Genomic DNA, 24,251 nt, shown 5'->3' on the forward strand with positions numbered 1-24,251 from the left:
CACACATGTTAACTGATATAACTCAGTGGTTATCTGGGATTCAGTTTATATGGGGATCAGCTTTCCTCTGATCCATGGATGATGGATCAGAGGATCAACTGGATCCATGCCGTGAGGAAAGCACCATGTTGGAAGGAAAGTCTGTGTCTTGTGAGATTTGATATCAAAGTGAAAAATGCAGGAAAGAATCTGACGAGGAGGGAAGGAAGGAAAAGATCCTGCAGCAAGGTCAAAAATACCCTCATTACAAGAACACCCAAAGCCCGTGTCTGCCACTGTCCGCATCTTTAACTGCAGCTTTAACACCTTGTCTGCATTAATACCACATTCCAAGTTATGGGGTTGATATGAACTGCCTGCACAAGCTGGCAGTGAAATGTCAGTGTGCTAGAGAAGAGCAATGGGCCAGAAAAAAACACCTTTTCTGTTACTTTATTTGGCTTTATTCTATATTACTTTGAAGAGCAAGTGGTCACTGAGGTGGCACCTGCCTGCAGCACAGACTGCTGCCATTCACACCCATTCACAGCTCTCACATGGGCTGTTCACGAGGTCGAGTGACATGATGCCACCACAGGGGGGGCAGATGCCCTTCCTTACGAGCGGGAGGCAAAGCTTCAGTTCTTGGACCATCAGCTGGAGTTTCTTCTTGTAACTGCTTAATCTAGAAGACAAGACACAGAACTGCTTTAGCACATTAACACACATTCCCATTTTCAGTGCCCAGGCAATGAGCAAAAACGAGCCCCTACTTCCACAGGGAAGTAGTGGTAACACCTTCAGCTGACAGGTTTCATGTTTCCCAACATTAACTTCCACTCAGTAATCACTGCAAGCTCATGCTACCTATTAAGAAGGAATTTCTAGGAGCAAGAAGTGATTTACATGAGAAATTTTACTTAAAGGTCATTGTTTCCATGTAATTCACATCTACCATTACTGTATCAAATAGGCTGAACTGTGCTACTTTGGAAGCTGACAGATAATTCCAGACCAAGTTTCCCTGCAGTCAGGAGACTTCTGTTCCTGCATGTCACCAACAGCCCCTCACATGCTTTCAATACCTGTTTCTTGAGGCAGCACAAGTGCTGGCTGCCTCTGTGTCAATTCTGCACAGAGTGCCAGGTTCCATGCAATCCAGCTGAATCAAAAGAACTGTTCCAAGAACACCTTCTTCCAATCAGCTTTCAGTTTAGGATGGCCAGAAATAATGCCCAACTAATGACCACTGCAGAAAATCAGTTTCAAAGGTGTAACCAGAAAGCGTCAGAGCTCCACAGCAGCAGAAGAGGAATTCTCTGGTTGTTAGTATCCTTTCATTCCACTTTAGATTCTTTTTTCACAAACTGCTGTAACAGCTCTCACTAACTGACACAAGGCTGCAGGTTCAGCTTTAACTTCAAATTCCCTTCACAACCCTTCAGAAGCTGTAACAAATGTGTGGGTATTTTAGGTTGTTTCACACTGACAAGGGCTCCAGCACTGAAGAGTCTAACTGAGATTGCAGTAGACATTCAGAATTTTTTCCAACAACACACCTGTGTCACACAAGATACCTGGAAAAAAGAGACTTTCCTTTACATAGGGCAAGCACTAACCTCTCTTTCCCAGCTTTCCCGCTGCAGCTTCTTCCACTGCTCTCGTTTGGCAAAGTAATCAGGATACATTGCCTTCTCAGAAGGGTGCCAGAAATCCAAGGCCCATTCAGGAATCTGTTGAAGAAAAATACTATTTAAAATACTACTTTTATATATTGTATTACATTTGTACACATATGCAGAAGAATGAAATGCAAAGGCTGAAGCCAGTCTTACTCCCTAGTTGTTTTTTTTTTCCATTTTGAAGTACTACATAAAAAAAAACACTTAAAAGCTGCCTGACTATCTTAAGGCATGGGACAGAGGTCAGAACTTTTCATACACTATCCTAACCCACAGGAAGACATCACAGTGACTTGCTTAAATCATAGCATTCCAAAACAAGGCCCCATGTCATCTCAGTTTATCAAAACTTATCAAAATAATTCCATGCAGTGGAGGAGATCTAATTTCTTCCCTTCCTTCTCTCAAAGGCAGCAGGTTCGAGGAATCCTTCTCTCCAACTACTGATTTATTTTACTTGACAGAGACAGAACATTACAACTCATTTCTGCTTCTCTACAACTACTAAGAAATAAGCAGTTTCTTAGGCCTTTCAGATCTTCAGAATGGTCTGACCTCTAAGAGCTTCTGACAAGGGAAAACAACAAAATTTAAAATTTTGCAGTGATTAAAAAAAACCTGATGGTTTACATTTTTAAGAGAGGATCACCGATTAAAAAAAATCTCACCAAAACTCCCAATTAAACAAAAAAAGAAAATTAAGAAGTTGCTTCAGAACTATCATATATTCAGTGATATTCACACTTTTCATTTCCTGCTGTGATTCTCATCACAGAACAAACCTCTGACTGAATTAAAATAGCACAGCTGCTGAAGTAAATATCCACACACAGCAAACTCCAATTAAAACCATCCATCAGCCCGAGTTCTAAAAGTACATTTTGGAGCAGCATCCACAATGGACAGTAACTGATATACAAAACAGAAAAAGCCTTCTGACAGCCATTTTGTTAAGAAGTTTTAGCCCATCAAACTAGGAAAAGAGAGCATAACCCAGTTTGTGTTTCTGTATGAAGAGTAATATTGACCATTTATTGCTCAGCTGCCCTTTCTTCTGAGCACAGTCTCTGTCCCCATTATCTCTACTACTACTCAAGCCCTTGACCTTTGCATAACTTAAGCAAGTCCTTCTCTTTTCACTCATATAGTCTTTATTCTGCCCTGATAAATCATATTTTCCTTTTTCTGTAGCTTAGTATGCAAAAAAAACTCTGATCAGATCCAGTCTTATGCCATTTTTATCAAATTCATGAGGAAATGGATGCACGCAGTCCCTAGATCAGCATTAACTTCTAATGATTAAAAAGATGACAATAAAGCAAAGTCCCTATGTTTTTCTATGGAACTTTTGCTCCTAAATAAAACAAAATATTTTGATGGTCAATGCCTGTAGAAGTGCTTTAAAGAGTCTAAAAATAAAGATTCTATTTCCAAGCAGTGCCTCTCTCACACAGTAGCACACAAACTGCACAATCTGGCAATGCAGCATATGAAGGGAAATGGTAACTTGTACCTCTACTCAAAATGCTGGAAGAACCATAGGACTGAGTGAAGCCCCGACAGCCAAGGTGACACCTGACCTCAGCAGAGGAACCAAGGCTGTGTTCGGGAGCTCCCTCGGCGCTGTTCAGCTCCAGCCCTTCCTGCGCCAGCCTGACCCGCCACGGGGCGGACTGTGCTTGGCAAAAGTGCATATGATTATCCCCGGGGAAAAAAAAAAACCCGAAAGAACAAGTAGCGGTGTTCAAACTGATCGAGACGCTCCATTTTCGAGGACCAGAGCAGCTCCTCCCACATAAGCACCAAGATGTTCAGCGAGCAATGAAGTGACACTGCTGAGCCAAGCTGCGGCCCTGTCCAAGCCAAGTTCTGTAAAAGCAGGGCAAAGCAAGCGCAGCAATCCGCAGCACTACCGGCACTCACCTTGTATAACTCGTATCTCTCGTAGGAAGTGCCCCCAGGGGAGTCGGGGAAGATGTACGGCTGCGGGTGCTGGCTGGCCCAGAACTCCTCCTCACCGGCCTTCAGCAGCTCGGTGGCTTTCACCATGTCCTTCAAATCCTTGTTCTTATCGAACCGGTCCCTCAGGAGTACGGCGAAGTAGCGGTACTTGTCTCTACGGACAGAGGTCACGGTGAGGAAGAAAACAACAACCCCTCACCCCGAGCCCAGCCAAGCGCGGGGCTGAGCACCTCGATGTGAGGGTGCCCAGCGCTCCCCCCTGCCAGCTCCCCTCGCCCTCACCGATGGATGCACCAGGACTCGAGGTGCCGCAGGGATTTCTTGTACAGCCGCAGCACCTTCTGCTGGTGCGTCAGGTACGCGGCCATGGCGCCCGGCGCTGCGCGGCCCCGACCCCTCCGCGCGGGGGATGCCGGGAGGGCGGCGCGGCCCCGCCCGCGCTGCCGCCGGAGCGCGCTCGGAGCCGCCATGAGCCGCGCCAAGTTCGTCGGTGAGGGGGCGGCGGGGGGCGCGAGGTTTCTGTCCCCGTGTCTTCGACCCAGGCCCCCCGCTCGTCGCCCGGTGCCGGGCCGAGGCGGCCGCCGCTACCCCACTCCGTGAGGGGCCGTGCGCAGCAGATGGGAGTTCGGGCTGTGCTGTGGGAGGGCTTGTCCCAGCCCTTCATCCATGTCGCCTCCTGCTCCAGCCCCTTATCCGGGGTTTGTCCCGGTCCCTCAGGCTTGTTACAGTCTCTTAGGCTTGTCCTGGCCCCTCTGCCAGAGCTTGTCACCTCCCGCCCCAATCCCTCGGGCAGGGCTTGTCGCCTCCTGCGGTCCCTCTCGGTGGCCTAGGAAGCTCCTAGGAAGGTTTGGGAATGTTTGTGCTGGGGCTGGGTGCTGGGGCTGCTGCTCCTTGGTGACCCCAGCTCCGGGGTTTCGGCCGCCCTTCGTTCCCTGTCCTGCATTGGCACGTTAGTCGTGATTCTGATTGTATGGGACTGGCTTGGGTGAAACTGTTAGTATTTTTAGAAAATTCGACGGAAAGCGTGTAAATAACTAAAAAAGGTTGGTTCATGTGGAAGCCCTACGTGTTGCAGAGCACCTTAATATTTTCTTGGGAATTTTCGCTTCCCGCTAGAATCCCCGCTGGAAGCGCGGGCGCTGGCAGCTGCAGAGGCGGCAGTTCTGGAGCCGGTGCTTCAGGCCTTGGCTGCGAGGCTGCAGCGCAGGGACAGCCGTGGGAGCCGGGCTGCGCTGGGCAGCTCCAGCCGCTGCCTGCATTGCGGCTGTCCCGTCAGTGCTGCCGGGCGGCTGGCACGGCCCAGGGCTGGCACTAGGAGGGAGAACAGGCAGCTTAAGGGAGGCATTCCGCTCTGCTGCTCCCATCCCTGGAAGGCTGTATGGGAGATGCTGCATTTTCCCTTCCTTTACGTTTGTTTGCGTAAAATTGTGTTTTCGTGTGAGAAGCAGATTTGTTTGCAATAAAAAACGTGTGTATTCGCTTTGGTGTTTATGAGGGCATGCATAATACACTCACAAAGTCTGAAGTTGCACAGAGGCAAAAGTTAATTTTTTCTGTCACCTCTAGTAAGGAGTAAGTTTTCAAGTTATGCAAGAAAGATTATGCTTAAGCATTTTATGACTTACCAATGTGTTGGGTAATCAGGGTTTAGATAGGGTTTCCATACCTCATTAATGCTCAGAGTAAAATGTAGAACAACTGTAACTTCTAATTTCTATTTTTGGTTTTCCATAGATATTGGTATCAACCTGACAGATCCTATGTTCAGAGGAATCTACAGGGGAACACAGAAACATCAAGGTAAATGTTTCTTTGTATCTGCTGGAAATAGGATCCCTTTTGCTAAACTAGAAACCTCTTGCAGGTCAGAAAATGATGGTAGGGTTTCTTTCTTCTCCTCCATATGTACTTGGGCTTAAAAAAGAAAGCCTGACTAAATAAGTTGGATACCCTAGCCAAAATGCTTTGTCTTAATTGCTGTTTAAATACAGGTAACTCTGCTTCTGGAGCAAAATGAACAATTGCTAATTTATTTAGGATTGCATTGAAAAACTGATATGAGAGTTATGAACTGTGGTCTGTCAGAGTATTGCATTGCTGAATCACAGTTACTTATAATCACAGTTACTAATTATAATGTGGGGCTTTTTGCTCTTGTGGCTTTTAGATACGGATATAAAACTGGAGAACCTTCTAAAGTATATGGAAAAACTTCCACTGACTTCTTAGATTTAAATTGTATCTCCAGTTATTGCACTTTGTTATTGTCTTATAAAGATTAATTAAGTATGGTTTAAAGATTCAATGATAAGAAATTTGACTGCATGAAAATTGAAAAGTAGTTAAATTATGCTGTAAAACCTCAAGTTCAATTTATGACATTTTTATGAACTTCTGCAGATGACTTTCTGGATGTAATAGAGAGAGCAGTCAAAGTTGGCATTAAAAAGGTAATTTCTTATTGTTACACAGCTTTAAAATTTTAAGCTGCTTTCTAATATTTTGGTTTTTTAGTGCTCTTCCATTAAAACAATGTTTCTGAAACTCAAATGGAAAACACAGTAACTTCCTTCGATAGCACAGAACAAAAGTGTTCTGTACAGAACATTGTCTTTCCGTTTGCACAGGTCATTATTGAAGCTGATTATTGAATTTCAGTGATACTGTAGGTGATGTTGATGTAGAAGTTATTTTGTACAATTTCAACAGATATTCTCCTCTGACCTGCTGCAATGAAGTGCACATAGAAAGAAAAGATAATTTTCCATGTTGTATTATAGGCAACCATTCTTTTTTTCTTGTATCCTGTGTGGCTCTTAGAGCATAAATCCTATGAGGAGCAGCTGTGGGAGCTGGGAATTGTTTAACCTGGAGAAAGGGAGGCTCAGAGGAGACCTTATCATTGCAACTGAAAGAAGGTTGTAGCCTGGGGGAGGTCAGTCTCTTTTTTCCAGGCAAGATGTGACAGGACAAGAGGAAATTACCTCTGGCTCTGCCAGGGGAGGTTCAGGTTGGGTGTCAAGGAAGAATTTCTTCATGGAAAGGGTGGCCAGGCGCTGGAACAGGCTGCTCAGGAAAGTGGTGGTCATCATCCCATGGAGGTGTTCAAGAAAGGACTGGATGTGGCACTCAGTGCTATGGTTTTGTTTACAAGGTGGTGGTGATCAGTCAGAGGTGCAACTCAGTCATCTTGGAGGTCTTTTCCAACCTTGATGACTCTATGGTTCTTAATTAACAATTACTGCTGAAGAGCAAACTCTTCTGATTAAGGTTTTCAGATATTTCTATATGTAAAGGAAATTGGAAACTGCAGAAGAGTTGGGAGTGCCCACAAACTCTTGGAGTTGAGACATCTGCATGTTTGCTGGTAAATACTGGCTTACAGGTATTAAAACAGCATCATTGAGAGAATTTGTAACTCTGAACCTGAAATTGCTGTTTTCAGCAGTGCAACACATTCCGTAGTTAAGCCTTCCTCTCTTTCTCTCTAAGCTGAATAAATTTTGGACAAAAATATGAATTACCATAGAATATAATGCATACTGCCACAAACTGCACTGATAAGGCTATCAGATTAAAAATAAAGAAGTAAATGCTCTTCTAGCAGAGGCATCTTGGGAGTTTGTTGAAAAGCTCTCATCTGAAAAGAGTGGGAAATGCACTGGGAGACAAAAATAGAAAACTAGTGATGGAGAAATTACCTCACTGCAGCAAATACAGGGGTGAGGTCACAGTTATATGTGCTGTATAAGTGCTATTTAATTTTTATACCACACTCTAAAAATAAGTGGCTTTTTTTTTTATCATAAAAAATTGATTGTGTAACTTTTTCAAGATGCCTGGTGGATTGAGAAATGTTATTCAGGAATTCCTGCCGTTAGCTGTTCTCAGTCTTGCTACTGGCCTGTACCGTGTAAGAGGCCTATACCATCACAGTTCGTTCTTGATTGCCTAGAACCTTAATCTGCTTATTATAAAATACTTACATTTTTCTGTATAGCTGATGCTTTATGGTAATTTTTTGTGAAGTTTTGCTCTGTGTCATGTATGCACTGAGCCGTTTTCAGCTTAACATTTCTCAGTGATGTCATTGGGGTGTGTCCGTCTGTCCTGAGCGCACTGCGGGAATGTCTGAGCTGGTGCTGACAGAGCCTGCTGGATAGCACGTGCAAGAAGTGTTGTCCAAATGCACTGTAGACATGGGTGTTGCAACCTAGGGTGAAATATTCTGGAAGTGGTGATTAAAAAAGTACACTGTAGGCAACAATTCTCATGTGATAACTTTAAGGTAAAAATAAAAGATCAGAGATGGAGGTTCTTACGTTTATAATCCCAACTCTGAATCAGACTCATTTTTTTGTTTAACTAATTACTCATGTTTTGGGTCTTTGGGAGTCTATACTTTCCCCAGCTGTAAGACAGAGACAATATTTCTAAATGTCATTTCTTGTGTGCAAATACAGTCTTCAGTCATTGTGTAAAGAAGCTAATATTGTTGCAAATAGAAGTATTATTTTTTAGTGATTTAAATGCTTAGCATACAAGATACTTGATGAAGGGGGAAAAAATCATATTTTGCTGCCTACTGTATTTACTAGCTCCTGTGGACCATTGAGGTTTATTGCTGATTTATGAAATCTTGTTTTATATATATATATTATTAATTGTATTCTGATGTTCTCTGTCAAGATCCTTCCTTGTATCTGAGTGTTTTCTTAAACATTCTGTCTGATGTTCAAAGAACATCCACACTGACAGTAGTTTTCTTGTTTCAAGTTTTTGATTACAGGTGGGAGTCTAGAAGATAGTAAAGATGCCTTGCAGCTGGCACAGACAAATGGTATTTTCACTTTAAATTTATTGTCAGTCAAAAGTACAACCTTCTCTGCTCTCAAAATTGAGTTTAAAAAGACCTGCTCCAGAGAGGTTTACAGAATCTCAGATTAAAAAGAGAAATTACATTTCAGAATGGGATGAATACATTGTATATGAGTTTGTGTGTTGCTCTTTAGATCCCTGATCTTGGAAGGAACCACTCTTTTTCCGTGTGTTCTATTTCTAAATAAAAATAGAAATTATAGGAAATTTCTGGAATAAAAGTATTGATACAAGTTTCTGTTCTAGAAATAAGGTAAAATGCTTACATGTTGTGAAATATATGGGGTTTCTTGGCTTTTTGTTTGTTTTTTACTCACCAGTCTGTTATGATGAGCTTGATCAAGAGAGGTATCTTTCTTTTGAAAATTCCCTGGATTTTCCTTTCTTTCTGTGAAAGGAGAATAGTTCTTCTTTCTTTAAGCAAATTTCATTCTACTAATTACTTTAATATGTATTTGAACTAAGACACATGATAAGTACTGTTTACTAACAGAAATATAATTTTGGTTTGAATGAACTGAAGGAGATAATTTGGTCCAACCCAGTCCACCTCCCCACTTCCCATCAGGAAGGCAGAACTGGCATGAACATTAGGGCAAGTTGCTCAGGGCCTTGTCTGTTTTTTTTCGTTTCCTCAATGCTTTTACACTTAGCAGAAACATAAGTTTTGGCAAGGTAATCTAGATCACATACTTGGGTAAATCAAGCAGATGTGACCTCTGAAATGCTCTAACAGCTTATGCAGGAGCACATGACGGAAATGCTCTCTTGCAGTTCTTACAGCTGGGATAACCTGATGCTCTTTGAACAAGATGTACTTCTAAATAATCTCAAGAGGTCTCGTTCAGCCTCAACAATTGTATGATTTATTGAGGGCTGCTCCACCAGAACAGTTCAGCTCTAAGCTGCAGTTTTGGAGTACTAAAAAATGACACATGAAAACACCCCCACTGGAGATACTGTATTTTTAAGGCAGAAAATGTCTGTTTATTGAAATTATCACTAAGATAAATATGGTCAAAGGGAGTTTTCTTTTAGAATTGTGGCCAATAAAAAAAACCCTCCAGAGGCAGATGTTGTCTATACCTTAAATAATTTATTTTTTTTTCCTTAAAACCTTCTAATACTGTCTTGCTTTAGACATGTTTTTCAGTACAGTTGGCTGTCATCCTACGCGCTGTGGAGAATTTGAGCAGAGTAGCCCTGAACAGTATCTATCTGAATTAAAAAATCTGATTGAAAAAAATAGGACAAAGGTAATAGCAGTTGGAGAATGTGGCTTAGGTAAGTGTTCTCTTACAACTTCAGTATTTATTTTTTCCAGATGTATACTAGAAAAAAAAAAATCCTAAAATACTAAATGGGTTTCTTTTTCTTTCTGTTTGTAGATTTCGATAGATTAGAATTTTGCCCAAAGGACATCCAACTCAAGTAAGAAACTTTTGATGACTGTTAGTTGACTTGTAGCAGTTTACAGGAGTGTTTTCTCTCTTGTGTTCTGCCACATAACATAGTGTCACATCTAAAATTTTACTGTCTAAAATTTGCAGGGTTGGGCCCAGAGTTCTTGGCAGAATGGGAATTTAAAGAAATATGCCTACATGCAAGTAGTGCAATCTGCTAAATTTTGATACCTGCCTGGTGTTGACTTATGTCAACATGTCTTATGTCAGCATGTCTTGTTCTGTAAAACTGATCAGAATTTGTAGATTTCTGGGTGCGATAGATGTTCATTCTTGCTAATAGTTAAGTGCTCTAAGAGACTCATGGGGAAAAAAACAAACATAAATGTAGTATGTGAAAAAATTGAGTTGTTGAGTGAAAGGCATGAGGAAGGGAGCAGAACTATCAAAAGCATAAGTCAGCAGTGGGGGAAAAAAGAGCTTTTAGGGAGGAAGGTGTTAGCTGGGAGCAGATAATGGAGTCTGATAGTAATTTAAGGAGGTAGAGAAGTACCACATGCAGCATAGATGCTGAATGGAAAGAAGCTAGCATAACCCCTAAAATCAGCTGCATTCTTGTATTGAGAACTTCTCTCTGCAGAGGGAACTGATTGAAAGATACAGATGATAAATTCAAATAAGATGAGTGATTAATGAATTACATTTGCATGTTACTATTTTGAGTAAATTAGTCACTGGGGGGCAGTGGTTGGTTGTGTTTCTAATTGCCGCATGTTAGCAGTAGGAGGAGTTAATTTCTTCATAATGCTTTAGACTTATAGTGAAATACTCAACAAAGGGGACAGGACTTTTTTTCCTCGTAGAATTCAGTGTACATGAAGTTCAGCAAAGCACATCTTAAAGTATAACCTGTTTCTTTTCTATGGCAAACTAAAATACTGATGGAGTATGAGATTTTAAGATCCTTAACTGCCTTGATGTTATAGAGAGAAAAAATACTTATCTCACTTCCTTGTCCAGTGGACTGCAGCTGAAGAACTGTAGTGAATTCTAATTGGGTGCACTGAAATGGAATTGTAAGGAAAGAGATGACAGGCCTGAGCAGTGAACTAAACAGAGGAAGGCAGAGTGTGAAATACCGAGACAGTTCACTGGTTTTCAGCTGCTCCAGAGTTCAGGTGCAGCAGTCACAGGGAGAGCTGGCATGCAGCTCACAATTCTCCTGCGTAAGAACACTATGTTTGTTTCCCAGGAAGCATCAGAGCGTGACCTCTGTTTCATTTAGTACGTAATCAATATTTTTCTGGTTGGTTATGTTGTGGTTTTGTTTGGGTAATTTTCATCTGTAAAAAATGAACATTATTTTTGATCCCCTTTTTCAGTTTAAGTTAATAAAGATAAGAATCTAATAAAGATGAAATTTCTTTGTTGTAGTATTGCTAAGAACTTTTTATTTCAAAAATCTTTCCCATTCTCAGAACTTTTCCAAGAGAAAGTGGTGATTTGAATGGTAGTAAGATGAAGGTACTGCCTTCATTTTATGGTGAAAGTCATGTTATAAATGGATTGATAAGGATATAGAAGTTCCACATCTTCTGTACTAATGGGAGGGGTCTGTGGGTGTAGCAACATAAAGCCAGGAGTTCTCCCAACCTGGAAGTGAACAGTATCACATGCACCATTACTCAAATTAATTCAGAAGTGTCTGGAGATCTACATCAGCAAGGCCAGTTTGCTTTAGCTCCTTTAGTGTCTCAATCCTGTAGCATTTGAACGTGATGGTCAGAACTAAGCTTGCTCGAAGGAGCAGGTTGTTCCTTAAGCACTGAAACTCATCAGGGTTAGTTTCCTACTGTGTTATTTTGTTATCATTCCAATCACTGTATGTCTGGTTTCTTTGTGTTTTTCCAGGGCTCAGGTTTTTAAAATTTTTTTAAAAATTATAATTTTTGTGTCTTCAGTAACTTTGCCATTCACCTCCCCTTTCTCTTTGATAGGCCGAGGAACAACATGTGTTGGGCTTTGTTGTTGCTAGTCATGAAAGAAGCCTGAGTTGCATTTCCATTTGTAGGGGTACTAAACTTTACTTTCAAGAGCTCTGCCCTTCTCAAAATCAGATTGAAATTGGCCATTAGGTTACTTAGGGAGCTTATTTGCAGTTCTGTCTCCAAAACTTCTTTCCCATGCGAAAAAATAGTCTGTAAAAAGAAAACCTATACCAAAAATCGAGCAATTATAGCTATTTAACCACAAGAGCAATCAGAGTTGCAATTAATTTATATTTAGTCAAACAAGCTAAACTAAGCATGATACCTAGACAAAGAAGATTCAAAGTAGGTGTAATGCATTCTCATGAATTTTCATGTCAGTTTTCAAGGTTACAGCTGATTTGTTTAACCTGTTTTATGTCAAAGATTTGCACTGATTAACAGGGGAGGTAACTTTGATCTGAGAAATACCAATTTGTAATATACCAAAAATAGTGAAAATGATATTAAATGACTGGCTGCATATTTGTTTAGGGTCTTTTGTTTTGTTTGTTTGGGTTTTTTTAGGAAAATGTAAATCAAACTGGTGGTTTGCTGCCACTTTCCCTTGCTTTTTAAGGGACTCATACACAGCAGTGTGTGATTACTGGAGTTTCCCTTTGAAATGGGTATGATAACTGATGGTGGGAACTTCCTGGTGCCCTGGACTGTGTTTTAACAGCAACACCTCAAGAAATCCAGTATGTGCATAGAGCCCCATCCTGCTGGGACTGGAAATGTTGTTCTGCTTTGCACAAATAACGTCATCTTTCAAACAGCATGTAGACACTGAGTCACCCATGCAGTGCTGGCCTTCTGCCGTGCTTAAGTTCCTCTGCTGTGGTCCCTGAGCATGGGTGATTTCCCTGCCTGGGTGGAGCAGGGCAGCAGAGATGTGGAATGGTAATTGCAGAGTTAGATGCTAATGACAAGCACAAGTTAGTTCAGTGCTAAGTAGTTTCCTTTGGCGATTGCATTGGGGAACCTGTCTACCTCCTTACCTTCCTTCTGCCCACATTCCAGTGTCTCTTCACAGGGTGGGGCCTCGCTGTTACTGCCCCATCAAAGGCAACTCCAGGAGTACAAAGTTGGAGAGCAGTAAAAAGTAGTGAAAAGGAAAGGATGCAGGAACACAGAGGAGGGGAGGGAAATCAGGTAAAGACAACAGGCAGAATGGGGCAAAAGTATGATGTCTAATCTGATATTTGTTTCACCCTAAGAGAGGAAAGCCTCACCTCCATGGATTGTTACTCACAGGTCAGCAGCTCTGATGCAGTTTGGCCACTGGAGGCTGTAGAAGCCTGCACAGTGCTCCCCTGCTCACACTCACTGTGTTTATGAGTTTTCTTGAAATAGTGGCCTCTGTGTCATCCACACTTTCCCATTCCTGATATTTCAGAACTTTGTGGAAAGAACAGTCAGTTCCTCTTCCATTAAAAATAAATAAATAATGAAAAAAAGAACTCCAGCACCCACTACACAAGAGTACGTGCTCAGCATATCCACATATACATTCTGCAGTACTGAGGCTCTTGGCCACTTACCTGTCTTCAAGCACAGATCACAGCTGTGGCAATACATATGGGAAAGAGGTTCTTTTAAATCCTTGCACAAATAAGAACTTTTGCATGGCAAATCCATTAATTCTGTCTTTAGCTCTGGCAGACAGAAGCTTGGCAAAAAAATCTTTTACTGTCTTTATTTGTTCTTACACTGAGATTCTCTTTAATGGTGACTTTTACTTTACAGGTATTTTGAAAAACAGTTTGACTTGTCAGAACAGATGCAGCTGCCCATGTTTCTGCACTGTAGAAACTCACATGCTGAATTTTTAGGTGGGTTTTGTTTGAGAATTTCATATTTAGAGCAAATTCTGAATATGAGAATCTTCTATATTCATCTGTTATAAAGTTGTCTTACATTTTTATTTCATTTCATAGACATAATGAGAAGAAACCGAGATAGAGTTGTGGGAGGGGTGGTAAGTATGGACTTCAGTATAGTATTCATTTTTCCATACATGTGTGTGAATAATTGCTTAATATGCAATTTCTTGTTTGTCATGGAATCTGGGTAAGCTTCCTGTTACATGATTTAAGCTGTTATTAATTAGTAAGTTTTCCAGTCCCTTTTACTATTTTTATTTTCATTGCTTATTTGACAGGATTTTTGCAAGGTAAGAAGATAGGCTGAGAAAAGCTCTGCAGCTGATGTGAATGGTTTTTCTTGGCCTGCCAGAAGGACAGTTTAAGCACCTCATAATTGACATTGGCCCTTTCCCAATTCCTCAGTGTCTGTAACTGCAATGCATTCAGACCACAGATAATTTAGATGCATGTTCCCAGTGGAAGCCATAACCTCAGACATTTGCTTCTGACATTAGACATCATTTTCAAATTAGATCCAGATGGAACTTTTGATTACTTCATGTCTTTAGATATTCAGATCATGTTTTTTAATTCAAAAGTCTAACAGGAAAAGCTTTGGGTGAAACGATCAGGGAAGTCCAGCAATGCTATTTCAGGTTTCCATTATGACTGCATTTTTCAAAAGTAATAAATGCTCATGATTCTAACATGAGACACCTCCTACAAGAATATCACAGTCCCCAGGTTTGTCCTTTGCTACCACAAAACCCTTCTCCATGTTCAGTGCTTTGCATGTTCTACTCCTATGTAACGCTGTGAAGGCTCTCCTTCCTTCCTCTCTTTTTTTTTTCCTGCACAGCCAGGAAAGAGAGAAGAAATGAGCAGGCACCTTCTGCAACTGCCTGTCCCTGTCACAGCACAGGGTAGCAGAGCAGACAGTGTCTTTACTCCACTCAGGCTGAGAAGATGCAGTTCCCAGCTGCATTACACTTTGTTAACTTCTGACCCTCCATTTTCCTCTCTGGAATGACCAAGTCCCTGGAATGACCAAGCAGACTGTCTCGCTGCTTCCAGTGGACTAGCATCTGTGGAGAACAGAATGCTCTTTTATGGTGGCACTGACAATGCCCTGAAGGGAATACCAAGGAAAGAATCTAAGAATTTGGCATGCACAGGATTACTTCCTGAGTCTGATCTCCCAGTTACAGGGAGTTCCAGGGCCAAAAGAGTATCACTGGGTAGGCCTTTTCTACACATATTTATCACTGTTAAAGTGTGGTAACCACTTCTAGCGCAGCATTCAGGTGACTTCAGCCTGAACTGTGCTCAACTTCAGAATCAACTGAGCCATGTCCCATCTTGATGTTTGTAATGATGTGTAATGCATGCTGTTGAAGGTACTTGAAGCTAATAAAAGGTAATGCATACTTTTGGAATTTTAATAAAAGTATGTTTGTATTTTTTTATGTCTGTGTATCTATATGTGTTCTAGGTACATTCTTTCGATGGCACAAAGGAACAAGCAGCTGCTCTAATAGATTTGGATCTTTATATTGGAATAAATGGCTGGTAAGTTCTTTACATTAAATACAACTGCTTTAAAATGGCAGGTGTAGTGAAGTCATTGCTTTCTTTTAAACAATGAGGTCAAGTTTTCAAAGCTCACTAGACCCTTAATCATCTGACAGATTTAGAATTGCTCTCATTAGTCTGTTAGCCATCAAAGTTCTTGCCGTGCAGGTCAGTGAGCTAATCCATATCCACTCTACTACCCTCAGGACAGTCCTTGTTTGTAATGAAATAAGGTTGTTGTGTGTGGAAAGATTCATCCTGAGGAGCATTTAAAAAGCAGCCTGACTTTAAGCTGCTTGTCAAATGCTGGAGTAATGCAAATGTAACCCGAGTCCCTCATCTCCTGGTTATGCAGTTTGGGTTCTCAGCAGTCACCTGGCCAAATGCCAGCCAGCAGCACTTTGTAAGGCACAGAAGCTGTCACCAGGCAAGCAAGGGCAGCCAGAGGGGTTCTGCAGCTTACTGGGGTGAGATGGCTTCTCCCACTAAATCTAAATTTGCTGTTTTCTGCACAGTGTTAATTTACAGGCATATTGTTTAAAAATAAAGCAAATTTTATTTATGAACAAAATTATTTAGGAAGCTGCTTTTGCTACAAAACACTTTAACAGGCACAGTAATTACTTTTCTATGCTTTTTATGGACTTTTTTTTAACCAAACTCTCAATTTTCTAGTTCACTGAAAACAGAAGCCAACTTGGAAACACTGAAATCAATTCCTAGTGAACGATTAATGATAGAGACTGGTAAGATTTTATATCTTGGTCAGTTTGTGGCAAGGGGCAATGAGATATACTGGTGTAGCAATCATAAAGCAGAATTAAGACTGAAAGAATTCAGAACAATGGCCATTTTCTCTACTTGAGAAAGCAGTTTACAAACTTACTCCTTTCCAGTCTTCTGCTGGAAGGAATAAGCTGCTGTGTCAGTTCCTGACATTGCAGGGGAAGATAAAAAGGACAAATTGACAACTCGGATTTTTAAATGTACCAGAAACCTGCTTGAGTATCTTTTAAGATGCAGCTTGCTGGAGATTTGCCAAGCACAGGGCAGTGGCTCTGTGTTAGGCACTGGCAGCAGTAATGGCATTTGGAAACAACTGCTCTTTAAACGGAATACGTGATGAATGCTTGAATTCCCCTTAGCCCACTAAGCAGTCGTTTTAATGGACTAACTAGGGATGTCATGTTTTCTTTTTTCACATTCAGTTTTTAATAACTGACAGTTAAAAATACAGTAATTATTTTAATTTCTGACTCTGAAAAAGGAAAATTGCAAACTGCTAAATCCTTAAATTTATTTGAACATGAAGTACAGACCTGTCATACAGGAAGTTTCTTTGGAATGCATGCAGTGTATCTGGCTGTTTTTATGTCAGAGGAAATTAGTGTAATGTATTATTACTGCTGATTTTTTCAAGTATAAAATTCTGAAGATAATGGTATAAAAATCCAAAATGTTAAATTTCATAGATTTCTTACATTTCCTTTTGAGTTGGAGGTTGCTGCTAGAAAGAGATTGCAGGAACTTTTGTCTGTAGAAGTAGTTGATGAAATTATCTCATGCTGTTCTCAAACAATTGCACTCCTAATCCTTTTATTCAAATTAAATTAGATGCACCTTGGTGCGGAGTGAAAAATACTCACGCTGGATCAAAATACATTAAAACTACATTTCCTACAAAAAAGAAATGGGAAAAAGGGCACTGCTTGAAGGACAGAAATGAACCCTGCCATATAATGTAAGTGTACCACTGTACTCTTATTTTAAATACTTCAACTCTGACATGAAAAAAAAAAAATAGAAAAATCAATAGTTCACTAGTGATGGAGAAAATATAAAATAATTCTAAATGTACTGAAATGTGTGCAAGGTTTTGCTTTATAGGCTGTGGAAAAAACTGTAAGTCTTAATTTTCCTACTTAAGCAATTCTGGATGTAAAATGCTCCCTGAAAGTGAAACCAGTAGTTTTTATTTTTCCATTTGATACATTGTAGAAGAGGCTAAACCCTCAAAAGGAACCTGAACTTGAATATTCATTTCACTCACTTGTTGTTCAGGTAATTTTTAAAACTGATCCAGCCCTGGGGGTCAGGGGACAGTCCCACAGGTGGGACGGTGCTGAGGCACCAGCAGTGCCTGACACTGCTCCTGTCACAGGCCTGTGACATGAACTGCCACAACATGCATTTTGTCAGGGATGTTTCTTCCTTCTGCTGTTGTGCTTCAAAAGAACCTGATCCTGTGAAATTTAGATATGAATGACAGCAGCCAAAATACAGAGTAGTGAAAGATAACTCCAGGGGCTTACAGACAGAACTGGTAAGCACAGACACTGTTTTCTGCTTCTTTCCACACAGTTCCTCACAGAAGTATGAAAAGCAGGAAAATGTAATTGTTTTAGTGAAAATGTTTAGTTATCTGCATTAAATACCATTAATATATGATTAATAGATGAAAGTAGATGCTGAATTTTCAGAATTCCCTGTCTAGATTTTGAAATATTGCTCAGGATAGTTCTAAAGATCCAGGTATGTAGCAAGGTGAATAAACAAGAATTTTTTATAAGTGAAGAAAATTCTGCTGCTTTTTGAGACATGAAGGAACTTGGAAAACCACGGATGATGTAAAAGCACAGTTTAAGCTTACATGATGACGTCTCCTAGTGTTCAGATACATTTAATGCAATTAGGTTAATTGTAATATTTGGTTTGTAGGGGTTTTTTTTTTGCATTTTAAATGTGAAGAGGACACATTAGCATGGAAGGGTTTCTTCAGTATTTTAAGACTTTCTAGGGTCAGTGCATGATTTGGGACTGGGGGAAGACATCAACTGGAAACACCCCTGATGACAAGTAAAGGGCCTCTACTGTTACTATTTCAACCAGCCCTTATGTCAACAACACCCCCTCATATTTGTCTGCTGCCTTAGTTGTGGTTTACAGAAATGTTTCAGAAACCTCCAAACTTGAAATGCATGGCCTGTCCTGCACAGATGCACAGCGCACAAATGCACTCAAGATCATTACACAAATGCTGTTCTTTGGCTGTTGCTCTTTTTTATGAAAAAAAAATTTGGTTCAACCTTATTTTGAAATTATTATCCCAGTAATGTTCATTATAACCAGTTGAATTTCAAGAACCTCTTAATCCTTAAGAAAAATGAAGAATGGTAACTGATAAAATCTGGTGTGAGGGAATGTTAGTCAGTCCACAGTGTTCTTAATGTGTAAGGTATATATACTGTTTAATACAGCTCAGTTGGCAGGAGGAATTTTCCATTTGTCTGGTTTTGGTGGTGCTGGACACCTTTCCGTTTTGATGGTGATATTTCTGCTTCATATATATATTTAGAACTACTCCCCTTGGAAGCTTTTTTTTAAAAAAATTCAGCCACAAGAGACTTCTCCTTTCTCCTCCAGCAGTTTTACACACACAGTGTTACAATAACATACAGCCTTCTGCATCCAAGTGAGAAGAGATAAAGGCCTAAGTTGTCTTGGATGAAATTCTTTGGAATTTTTTACTTATTTCTGTGTAGGCCTGATCTCACTCCATCTCATTTGGATTATCCTCTTAAATCAAGAAGCTATTTGGCTAAATCTCTTATAGGAAAATATTTGAAAAAAATTATTAAGAGCAACTTTTCCTACTCTCTCTTTTCACCAAAATAAGTTTAGCTATTGCCTCAGCTTAGAGGCGAAATCCAAAGCCTACCTACCACCCAAGCTTAAGCTTCTTACTCTTCACAATGAAGTTTGAAGTTTTTTGCTGCTACTGGAAAAATCAAAGTATGACACATATCAGGAAGGGTACAGGATAGTACTCCTTTTTTTGTTGTTTTGTTTTTAAGAATGACTGATACAAAATCAAGAAAGCAATTGCAGAGAAAAGGTTGTGGCTTGGTTTTAATCATGTTCATCCCATTTCTTTTCCCTTCTCTTCCTGGCTTGTATGAAGGCCCTGGGCCTTTTGCAATTGCTCATTTAATATTTACTGCAAATACCTGACTACATTAATCACAATTAAGCTAAAGAATGGGGAAGTAGGACTAAATTACTTTGGCAGCACTGTGCTCTGATAAATCTGTATCTGGAATTTAAGCTTTACCATAGACCAGTCTAGTCATAGTGCAGCTTTAGCTTTGACAGGCTGATGAGTTTTTGTTTGAAAAATGAAGATCATTGATAAAAACACCCACAAAATGACACTTCCTTCAAAACAGAAAGCTGTTTAATTACCTCCAAACAAGAGTCAAAAGACCAAAGATGAATCTGTACCAGTGAGCAAACCAGTGTTCAGTGTAAAGGAAATGGCAGTTAGTAACTTAAAAGTGAAGCTATTTGCATATCTGAGCACCCTGCCCTATTGCTCTTAGTGTAGGTTTTTATTCCAGCTTAATCTTAGTGACTTGTACATACACATGCAGCAATTTGAAGTACATTCTGAAGTACTGGGTTGCAGTCTTCTAATATAAATCTTTCTTTTTTTAGTCAAATACTGGAAATAATGGCGGCAGTAAGAGACGATGACCCACTTGAGTTGGCCAATACTCTATATAACAACACCATTAAAGTCTTCTTTCCAAATATGTAAAGTTGTTTTTCTTACATTTATTCAGCATGACTTCAGTAAATATATTGCAAAAACTTAAAAGTCATCATACCTGCAAGTTCTAATCAATGGAAGCCAATATGTACTGGGTTTGGGGTTTTTTATGGTACAAGATTAAAGCTGCTTTTGAAAAGGTGGTCTGCATTTGTGCAGTTTCTCAGCCCTGTTCCCCTTTTATCAAGATTCAGGATTGACTTCAAGGCCATCCCATGCCTGTAACTCCAGTTAGCAGTGGAGCCACAGGATGAGCACCAGGCTGCTGCATTCACATGTAAAGCACTTCAAGCTAGTGCCGGCAGTTCAGGAGGTCCGGTCACATCCATGGCATGCGCTTTGCTGCTTCATCAGAAAGCTGAGCAGTGTCGCCTTTTGTTCCATATACGCAAATGCTATAGCATTAAGTCTACCAACCTAAATTTTTATTTATTTTTTAAAAACATGACTCACTAGTTTTTTTGCGATAAAGCTCTGCTAATACTGAATTTGTAAGTAAAGCTGCTTTGGCTCAGGCTTTCATTTCAGTTGACCAGCTGAACAGTCTGTTTTCACCAGTATTTTTCATTTGCATCAAGAAGACATTGATTGGGGATTACTGGTATACAGTCTTTGGCACAGCATTATCACTACATCAATTAAAGAGTGTTTTTCCAACCATCTTAAAAACGTGAAAACATTTTATTCCATGTACAATAATGTACATAATTTTAAGGTGGTCATGAAAAAGACCAGCAAAAATTAGAGGTATATTTACAGTAGCACACACCACAGTAAACAACCACCATTCACAGACTCAACATTGAGATACTGCTGTTGTGCTTAAGTACAATAACTACAAAGTGATACTTTTATTCTGTTGAAGTCAATCTTGAACAAATACCTCACGGCTTAGTAAAGGACATCCTAATCACCAAGAGAGTTAGAATCAACATTAAGAGTCTCATTCAAGTGCTGTGCCACACAGTCACCATCTTCGTCATCACTATCAGAACTGTCATTATCTTCATTTAATTCATTTTCAGCATCAGCAGCTTCTTCTGCAACCCGTACAGGATTTTCGTTTGGTGCTACAAACCCATTGTTGTTAGATATATTGGCATTTTCTTTGTCCTCAATATACACTTTCTGATGGCACATCGGGCACGTGTCCTGAATGTACAGCCACTTCCGAAGACAAAGTGCGTGAAAATAATGGTTGCATGGAGTAATTCGCGCAGAGGTGGTGAACTCGTGGTAGCAGATTGCACAGACATCATCAATTTCATGTAACCGAGCTCCTTTTACCTCTGGAAGTGAGTTGATTTTCTTCACAGCAGTTCGGCGGTTTATAAAAGTCTTCCAGCCATTCTTGGCTTGCAGGTAGATGTTGAAGTATGCATGGAGACACATCATGCAAGCACGAATCTTGCTTCCCGATTCAAAAACCATTGTGTAAGCTCCATTTCCAAACATGATTACTCCAAATATAAACTCAATAATATTGCCAGTTGAGCGAACATAATAGACATAATCATCAAGTTTTTCCCATAGCACATTATAGTAGCCATCAATCATAAACAATATATATACAGTGATAGAAACTATTACTTTTAGGCAAAGCTCTACACAGAATGCTGTGACTGCAAAAAGCCAAGTATTTAGTGCATAGTGGTGCCAGAGGATGTAACTGAGCAGAACTGGAAGAATGAAAAGGCAAGCGGAGACAAACAGTACAGGGAAGTGTCTGCGGAACGATGACACATGGGAGGCACTCAGAGACATCAGCACGGGGTCTGTCATTCCATGGATAAAATGCAGGACTGCGGTCAACAAAAGGCACATGTTTCGACTCAGGCGAACTAATCGTTCCTCTGGTTTCAGTCCACTTAAACCAGTCTGCAGAGCCAGAATGAAAAACAAGACAGGTGCTACAAACCCAAGCCTTTTGTCATCCTCGTCAGTTGATCCAATGAAGGCCAGGATACCAAGTCCCAAATAATGCGCTATTGAGGAAATGACGGCACTCATGCCCAATACAGTTAAAGTAGAGTCACATCCACTTATGATCAGGCTGCAAATCAGTTCCCAACAGCTATCCCATGAAATCAAGAAGAATTTTTCTTCCGTGTTGGTTTCAGCCATCTTTACAACATATGTTAATACCACAGCTTGTGCTGTAAGTCTTGTTAGCCAAAAGACACGCAGTACAGCTGGAAAACGAATCCTTTTCCATGTATCTTCCATCAATAGCTGTAATCCATAAATACGATACATGTGCCTCACCAGCAGATAGACATAACGTACCGAATAATAGAACCACTTCATTTTTGTAACTAAAATGGCTGTGGTATTTAGTGTCAGAACTAGGCCTGAAATAAAAACAAGTACTTGCCGGACATTTAAAGGTAATTCAACAACCAAGCCTATTACAGGAATCAGTATATCCAGGATGATGAGTTGAGAGTATATGGACTGCATGTTTAGCAGTGTAACATATCCAATTCCAAAGGTAAGCTGAAGGATGGAAAGTGCCATCCATAGCGAAGGTCCTTTATGTGGGAAGATCTGAATTCCAAATGCAGCTGTGTAGTAGGCACTGTAGAAGTTTATGTGCAAAGCAGCATAATAATTCACCAACACTGAAGTTGCAGCTAGCAGAAACGCTGAGGCGATCATGTAGAACTTGAAAAGTGCTCGCTGTTGTAAAACCAGAACAACGCTGGATACAAAGACACCTAAAACCAGATTGAAATAATTTAGTTCTCAGCAGAAGTTCCACAACAGATTTTACTCTATCAGCTTTGGAGCTACGTTTATTTAATGTATCACTACCCCATTAGTCACTTGTAACTTTGCATTACCAATGTTGCCCTTGTCAGAGAACGGGCAAGGGGATGACTTAATCTCCGCATTTAACATCTGTCCACTACAGCTGTGATGCAAAGCCACTGCAAGCCCTAAATCACCATTACTAAGAAGTTTGTTGCAGTTTTAGACTAAAACAGTGACAACTCGCAGCCTTTCAGCCTTAGTCCTGAAATCCAAGGGTAGACAAGTTCTAAAAATAAACAAAAAACCTCCAACAGATAGAGCATCACCTTTATAAGCAAAGCTAAAAAGAATAAATGAGTAAAATTTAGTAAGTCCCCCAATTCACTTGTTCAAGGCACTCAACTACAGCTGTCCAAGCTGCAGTACTAAAGATAAGTAACCAAAACACTTTAGTTAAACTCTTTAATGGGAAAATTGTGAAAAATTGTTGTAGTCTGCTGTAGGGAAGGCACTCCTATTTCCCTTCAGTTTGCTTTTATTTCTGGTGACAGTGGTGACAAAAGCCACAGTATACAGTTTTTGTGCACAGAATTCAAAACTGCACCAATTGCCTCACTGCCAATGCAAACTTGTGTCTTGTTAGAAGTCAGATTTAGGCCTTGAAATTCCTGTTTCTAACCTCTCCCTCATATTGACCATGATCACATCTTGACCATGCCCAGGAAGTCTGCACCTTCCTATGAGAAAAGCTATCAGAGAAACTGCAGTATTGGGAGTTTGGGATTACATGTCCCTGCAGTAAACTTCTGTAGTGTAATTTATGAATTTCAACACTCTGCACTGCATAGGTAAGGGCTCTGCCCTAAGAGGTGTTAAAATAAATGGCATTTGGCACTAGATTCATTTCCTTAAACAGTTTTTTTTTCAGGAAACACACTGCCTTTGTTTTGGACCTCTCAATCAGCTTCCACTCTATGCAACTGCTTTCTCATCCAAACCAGTTTGAGAGATTTTGATCTCTATCACTTATATTTAAGTTGCTTTCAATCTCTGTACTAAAACCAATGAAATCACCAGTAATCCTCTTTCTGCTGGTGGACAGCATCAGTCTTTTCTGACAATTGTAGTTTATGTTGTTCTAAATCTGCCATAAACAAGTGTTTAAAAAAAAATTAAGCTACAGTCTCTTGATCATGAGAATAAAATCTTTGAAATAGTATTTGATTCTACCAAAAGTGTGGCTAATGCTTGTATAAAGAAAAACAACAACAACAAAACATACACAAACACACACACAAAAAAAAACAACCTCCAAAGCCTGGAGGATTGAGAAGGGAGAGGATCAACATGAAACAATTGCAAAGGGCAGGCTACAAATAAAGTTATTGATACACCTGAACAATATTCCTTGCCAGTAGCACTGATTGATATAAACACTTTCTCCTTAATTAATCATTAACCTGGTAACCTTGTGAAGTGGACTGAGGAAAAGCCTCTATCAATCTTCAGAAAGCCCC

At 40.2% G+C, this 24,251-nt stretch overlaps 3 protein-coding genes across 13 annotated transcripts in view; 1 reads left to right on the forward strand and 2 right to left on the reverse strand.

The window, feature by feature from the left end:
* Positions 1 to 416: 416 nt before the first annotated feature.
* On the reverse strand, positions 417 to 4,064 carry NDUFB9 (NADH:ubiquinone oxidoreductase subunit B9). 2 transcript variants are annotated; one of them, XM_086879958.1, is made up of 4 exons: positions 3,906 to 4,063; positions 3,585 to 3,777; positions 1,599 to 1,712; positions 417 to 664 (listed from the first exon to the last, which is right to left on the reverse strand). In XM_086879958.1, exons 1-4 carry the CDS (start codon positions 3,989 to 3,991, stop codon positions 533 to 535), a joined length of 525 nt encoding a protein of 174 aa, XP_086736084.1. In that variant the 5' UTR covers positions 3,992 to 4,063; the 3' UTR covers positions 417 to 532. The 2 variants fall into 2 exon arrangements, with proteins under 2 accessions (XP_086736084.1, XP_086736146.1); XM_086880020.1 differs by lacking the exon at positions 417 to 664 and having other exon boundaries at positions 1,599 to 3,260; positions 3,336 to 3,777; positions 3,906 to 4,064.
* Positions 4,030 to 20,122, forward strand: TATDN1 (TatD DNase domain containing 1). 6 transcript variants are annotated; one of them, XM_023948802.2, is made up of 12 exons: positions 4,030 to 4,113; positions 5,358 to 5,423; positions 6,024 to 6,073; positions 8,400 to 8,463; positions 9,642 to 9,785; positions 9,890 to 9,932; positions 13,681 to 13,766; positions 13,872 to 13,912; positions 15,292 to 15,368; positions 16,047 to 16,117; positions 16,986 to 17,112; positions 19,866 to 20,122. In XM_023948802.2, the coding sequence occupies exons 1-12, from the start codon at positions 4,092 to 4,094 to the stop codon at positions 19,966 to 19,968; spliced, it is 894 nt and encodes a 297-aa protein (XP_023804570.2). In that variant the 5' UTR covers positions 4,030 to 4,091; the 3' UTR covers positions 19,969 to 20,122. The 6 variants fall into 6 exon arrangements, with proteins under 6 accessions (XP_023804570.2, XP_086735782.1, XP_086735864.1 ...); XM_086879656.1 differs by having other exon boundaries at positions 4,063 to 4,219; XM_086879738.1 differs by having other exon boundaries at positions 4,071 to 4,105.
* The window catches only part of RNF139 (ring finger protein 139), a 40,944-nt gene continuing 36,280 nt past the window's right edge, over positions 19,588 to 24,251 (reverse strand). For all 5 annotated transcript variants that reach the window (XM_086878450.1, XM_086878270.1, XM_086878338.1 and 2 more), the window contains one exon: positions 19,588 to 22,697. In XM_086878450.1, the coding sequence (XP_086734576.1) occupies positions 20,887 to 22,638 (1,752 nt within the window). In that variant the 5' untranslated portion in view covers positions 22,639 to 22,697 and the 3' untranslated portion in view covers positions 19,588 to 20,886. The remainder of the gene's footprint in view (positions 22,698 to 24,251) is intronic.

Source organism: Cyanistes caeruleus, chromosome 1 (assembly GCF_971803275.1).
Source record: "Cyanistes caeruleus chromosome 1, bCyaCae1.hap1.1, whole genome shotgun sequence".
NCBI lineage: Eukaryota > Metazoa > Chordata > Aves > Passeriformes > Paridae > Cyanistes > Cyanistes caeruleus.

Bases quoted from the DNA above. Each gene is read 5' to 3' on its own strand.
- TATDN1 (XM_023948802.2), top strand. From the start codon at position 4,092: ATGAGCCGCGCCAAGTTCGTCG. The intron at 5,424-6,023 runs GTAAATGTTTCT...GAACTTCTGCAG, and splicing joins GGGAACACAGAAACATCAAG to ATGACTTTCTGGATGTAATA. The intron at 9,786-9,889 runs GTAAGTGTTCTC...TTCTGTTTGTAG, and splicing joins AGTTGGAGAATGTGGCTTAG to ATTTCGATAGATTAGAATTT.
- NDUFB9 (XM_086879958.1), bottom strand. From the start codon at position 3,991: ATGGCCGCGTACCTGACGCACCAGCAGAAGGTGCTGCGGCTGTACAAG. The intron at 1,713-3,584 runs GTGAGTGCCGGT...TTTCTTCAACAG, and splicing joins AGAGATACGAGTTATACAAG to ATTCCTGAATGGGCCTTGGA. The intron at 665-1,598 runs GTTAGTGCTTGC...CTTGTCTTCTAG, and splicing joins GGGAAAGCTGGGAAAGAGAG to ATTAAGCAGTTACAAGAAGA.